The 5,469-nt window shown below is 45.9% G+C and overlaps 1 protein-coding gene across 9 annotated transcripts in view; it reads left to right on the top strand.

The window, feature by feature from the left end:
* LOC109908378 (chondroitin sulfate proteoglycan 5) overlaps positions 1-2,489 on the top strand; it is a 44,961-nt gene extending 42,472 nt beyond the window's left edge. For 6 of the 9 annotated variants that reach the window (XM_020507046.2, XM_031789296.1, XM_031789307.1 and 3 more), the window contains one exon: positions 1,637-2,489. In XM_020507046.2, coding sequence (XP_020362635.2) covers positions 1,637-1,807 — 171 coding nt within the window. In that variant the 3' untranslated portion in view covers positions 1,808-2,489. Of the gene's footprint in view, positions 1-292; positions 395-1,636 lie in introns of all 9 variants that reach the window. The other 3 variants (XM_031789321.1, XM_031789331.1, XM_031789339.1) reach the window with 2 other exon arrangements.
* Positions 2,490-5,469: the final 2,980 nt, after the last annotated feature.

Below are 5,469 nucleotides of genomic sequence, written 5' to 3' on the forward strand. Positions count from 1 at the left end.
CACACACATACAGACACACACACACAGACACACACACACATACAGACACACACACACAGACACACACACACATACAGACACACACACACAGACACACACAGAGACACACACACACACACCCACACATACAGACATAGGCATAAAGCAGGAAGGATACAAAGATCTGTCCATGTTTCATCTTCATCTCAACACCCCGTATATCTCTGTTCCAAAAACTCCCCACAAAGTCCCTCTCACCCTCGTTCCCCAATACAATGGAAAACAACAGCAAACAAACAAACACATTTTCCAGTTTCACGCTGACGGAAGGAAAGATGGCCCCTATCCTGTAACCATGGAAGTGACGTATCCCCACGTCCTGCCCGAAGTTACTATCTAGGCCATCAGCCAATGGGTAAATGCTCTCGCCATCCCTTTTGTGTGCCATTGAATAACAAGCATTCAGCTCTGTTTCGTAATGGCACAGCCCTCAGGGTCTGCAGTGCGCGTGCCTGTGTATGTGTGTGTGTGTGTGTGCGTGCGCGGGCCTGTGTGTGTGTGTGCGCGTGCCTGTGTGTGTGTGCACGTGCCTGTGTGTGTGCGTGCGTGTGTGTGTGCTTGCGCGTGTGTGTGACTGTGTGTATATGCGTGTGTGTTTGTATATGTGTGTGCATGTGTGTGTCTGTCAGTCAGCCTGAGCACAGGCAGACACTTCTACCTCAACACAGCAGGGTCGATGAAGCTATGCAATATTAATGAGGATAACAGGCTAGGAATATCAGGTTCAAATGAATGCCAATCCATTCTTGTTCTTGACCTTAATTAAATGCAGCCAAAAGGATGAATTGAAGTGAAACAGAGTTGTCTCCTAATGCATTGTTTTTCCAGCTCCAGCTGTACTGTAGGTATGTATGAAGGTGGTTCCACAGACAATGTGTTAAATGCCAATGAGGGCATAGCTCATTGTGTTTTAATTGGGACAGTAGCGAGGTGAAGGGGGCTGGATGAGTGATGGTGGGGGGGTTCTTGCATGTGGATGTGCATGCGCTTCCCGGTTGGACGGATGGGGTGCTTGTTGGTGGGTTATGAAGGGTGGGAGGGAGTCGCTCATACAGTTCTCCAATCACCTCTATGTCACTTCAACGAAAACAAATGTGCAAAGAGAGCATGATGTTGAAACAATTGGATAGCCACGGCCAACGTACATGGGTCTTTTTTACAGTTAGCTGACTCACAGCTCTCTTCCATTGACGGATAGTCAGGTAGTGTGAGGATAATATGGGATTTTGGGATATTTATATCCAAACAATATATTAAATCGGATTACAGAGAGGGATGGAGGGGAGAGGGGTGGTAACAGGTGGAGTTAGAGGCTCTAATATTTGAAGATGTTAAGATGGTATTTCAGATATTGCCATCTCTTTAAGGGAATGAAAATATGCAATAGCAGTGGTCTGTCTATAAGGGTCTATAAATTGATTGGTTGAAGGCCATCTATTGGCCAATGCTGTGACAGTCCCAATAACAGGATGCAACAAAAGACCACATGGTAGACCAGAGGGAGGGTTTGGTTTATAACAGTTTTGGGCGGTCTGACTGGGTGGGCCTAACCGTGTTTTCTCTTCCCTCCGTCCATCTGTCCGTCCGTCCCTGGCAGGATGATCCTAATGCCCAGAACAAGCTGGAGGACCCCGTGAAGGCCCCGGTGCCCAAGGAGGACGACTCCCTGAACATCCACAACTCCCTGACCCCCAAACACGAGAACCACAAGGTACTGGGCGAGGAGAACTCCTCTGAGGTAAACTCACTGCAGAACAACATGATGTAGAAGCCTGGGTCGGGATGAAAGCTCCAGTCCTGCTCTCTATCCCAGCCACCACGCCTACAACTGCTACCACCAGCCAACCACCGTCTACAACACGGCAACACTGCCACCAAGCGGCCCACGCCGCTGCAAAAAAAAAAAACACCACCCCAGCTGAAACTCCCCCTGACCTGCCACCGCCTATAGCGACCCCTTACGCCCAATCACGCTCCCCCGCCTCGCTGCCCTGCCCCTTCGTTGCTGTCACTCTGCTCCCCCTTACCCCTTGCCCGCACGCACATACACACACTAGAACACACAAACCGACACACCAGAACACACAAACACACACATATATGTACATACACACACTCACATATACACTCATATTCCCCTGCCTGCATTGGTGTATTTTGTAAAAAGAAAAAAATCATATGGAGTTTAAAAAAGAAGTTAAACATTGTAAAAAAAATATAAAAGTTACTGAGAGGTTTCAATGTTTGTCTGACTAATTAAGTGAGTATGTATAAATATATGGAAAAAATGCTTGGATTGATATAAAAGAAACAACACAATGTGTCTTCGTTTTCATTGATGTGATTTCTAATCCTTTGATGTACTTGTTTTATTTTGTACTTTTTTGGGAAAACAGACTTCAAAACAGAGAACAAAATCTGAGTTGTTGAAATAAACCTTTTTAACATGACACCTTTGTCCCTGTGTTTTCCTGAACAAGACTGTCCCTTTCCCTCTGAAACTCTTGCATGGCTTATTACATCTTGGTAGCTCCTTAGGTTGCACACACACACACACACACACACACACACACACACACACACACACACACACACACACACACACACACACACACACACACACACACACACACACACACACACACACACACACACCTGCAGCTTGCATGGATCCTGTAGTTGGCATTCTCACAGAACTGCAGCTGAAACACACAAAATGAAAACTCTTCTCTCACCACTCATGCCAAACACACAAATAACTATCTTTCTTCCTTACACACACACGCGCACACACACACACCCTCTGTTACATTCCCCATTCACACATCATTTTTCATACCGGACAGCATTCTCAATGAGTCTCAAAGGAGGCCTCTCCGATGCCATGCCTTTGTCGGAGTGATCATTGAGAGAGTTCTAGACTGATTGGACAGAGTCTGGTATTGTAGGGCCCTTCTCAAGCTGTGGGACCTTTGGTTGGGTGGATGGGGGATGGAGGAACCCTTTCCCATCAATAGGGACAGAGAAATATTCAAACCACTACAGAGGAAAAGTTTGGCTATGGGAATGAACAGCAGACAAGCAGCTACAACAGCACTTAACACATTCTCTCTATCTCTCCCTCAATCTCTGTAATGTCAGAGAACACAGCACCCAGGTTCAAACGAGAAGACCTATTGGCTTTGCACCTTTCTCAGACAAAATGTTAACGTTTTGCACAAACACACACATACACATACTGAAGAAGGTGTAAAGCTGAAACATTTGTGTGTCCTTGGGATGGACAGGGAATATAAAATCACTCAACCTGCATGAGCTATAGCTCAGCAACTTGCTCCTCAATTGTGCCTGGGTTCGAGCCTTGGTGTGAGACCAATCAGGAGAAAGTGGTACTTGTTATGTAACAGCTTGACGTCCGTTACATTAGGGATTGTTATTTGGCATTTTAGCAGACCGAAGAACTCTCCAATGAATCTGTTATGTTTCTACCCTCATCTCTTTCATTTCTGCTTTATCTCCAATCAACACCAATGAAACTTGAGGACTCCCTTCCCTGGGGGCCACTCTGGGTTTGACTGTTTGTGTGTGTTTGTGTGTGCATGTGTGGGGGGGGTGTGTGTGTATGCATGCGTGTGTGCGTGCGTGTGTGTGTGTGTTCAGGCTTGTCTCTGGGAAGAGAGAGCACAGTGTCCATCACACCACAGGACAAGAGGTGATGGTGTGGTTGAGAGAGCTGGGCACTGAGATAGAGGTCTATCTCTATTCCTCTAAAACCCGTTCGCCCTTTCTAAATATATTTTTATACAGCCCCCCACCCCACCCCCTTTCCCTTTTGTTCCCTTTATATCTCTTTTTCTGGCATCAACCTCTCCCCCTCTCTGTCTGGCTTATTCCCCCTCTCTCTCCAGAAAATGTTTCACATCGTTCCCCCAGTCCTCTCTCTCCTCTTCTCTCTCGCCTCTCTCCTATCGCTCCTCTCCTCCCTGTTGCTGGAGGGTCTTTACAAATGCAGCCTCAGACAGAGGGGGCACCGTTGCCATGGAAACCAATTCTGTCGCTTTGGTCCAAGCTTGAGAGGACCAACTCAATGACCTCACCATTCCTTTCTTTCTCTCTTTCTTTCTTTCTCTCTCTCTCTCTCTCTCTCTCTCTCTCTCACACACACACCCACACACACACGACTACACACACACACACACACACGAGATTAGAACAGCCAGACTGTGTCGCATTGTGCTGAGACTCAGAAAATGATGTATAATAGATATATAAAATCAAGAATGCATTATGCAGATTTAATGTTTATCTAAGGAAAACATGAATTGTTGACGATAAATACACTGATTCCACATAACCCCCTTACAATACTCCCTCTCTCTCTCTCTCTCTCTCTCTAGCTGACATTAACACCACTTTGTGTTCTTATAGCATTTTTACACCGTTCTGACGATGAATGCACTCCTGCTCACCTTTACCAAATAATTTATCTGGAGAGGAGAGAGGAAGGGCACACTTCAGGTAGGGAGAGAGGGGTAAGGGGGGAAGAGAGGGCACAAAGAAGGCGTGTCAATATTTTTCTCTGCCTCCCTAAGCCTGCTGGGATGTTGGATTCATCCGCACACTGCCATTGGCTGAGGATGTGGTGGAACGATGGTGTGTGAATTCCACAGGGAGCCTCAGGATTGGCCAACGCAAACACATACACACACAGACAAACATACATGCTCGCACGCACAGTCATGAGCGCACACATACACACACGAAGCACACAAAATTGCACAGAGTCAAAGTATACAAAAACACACAGACTGGCAGAAAGGCTCATAGAGCAGCTGGGAAGCAAGTGTTAAAACTAAAAGGCAGGTTGTGGGTGGGTGAGTTATGTCTGATTGAACCATTTTGGCATTACTCTGGTTTATTAATGAGGATGTCTGGAATGCAGACGATCATCAGAGAAGCCTTTCTGATGGAAATGTGCCCATACGTTACCACACTGAGGTCAAATCCTACTCCCACTTTCCCCAAAGAAAAATATACATTTATTCACACCACAGAGTTTGGCCTTTCTCTGATGTGTTGCCCTGTGTAGATCAATGTACGGCTGCAATGGAGGTTAGGGGTAGAAGGAAAGGTTATATGTAAAGAGCTGGATGGTACAGGTAACTGGCTAAATAAAATAAAAACTTGAGTAAATGAGGGATGCAAAGTAAATTGAAAGCAGGTGCTTCCACACAGGTGTGGTTCCTGAGTTAAATAAGAAATCCACATCCCATCATGCTTAGCGTTATGTATATAACCCAATATGAGAGATTCTGGAGCGGCGCCTGAGACTGCATTTTCCACCACCATCAATAAAACACCAAATTATGGAATTTCTTGTGGAATAATGCTGTCGCATCCCTCCAATAGAGTTTCAGACACTTGTGGAAT

This window comes from Oncorhynchus kisutch, linkage group LG2, assembly GCF_002021735.2.
Source record: "Oncorhynchus kisutch isolate 150728-3 linkage group LG2, Okis_V2, whole genome shotgun sequence".
In the NCBI taxonomy this organism is placed as follows: domain Eukaryota; kingdom Metazoa; phylum Chordata; class Actinopteri; order Salmoniformes; family Salmonidae; genus Oncorhynchus; species Oncorhynchus kisutch.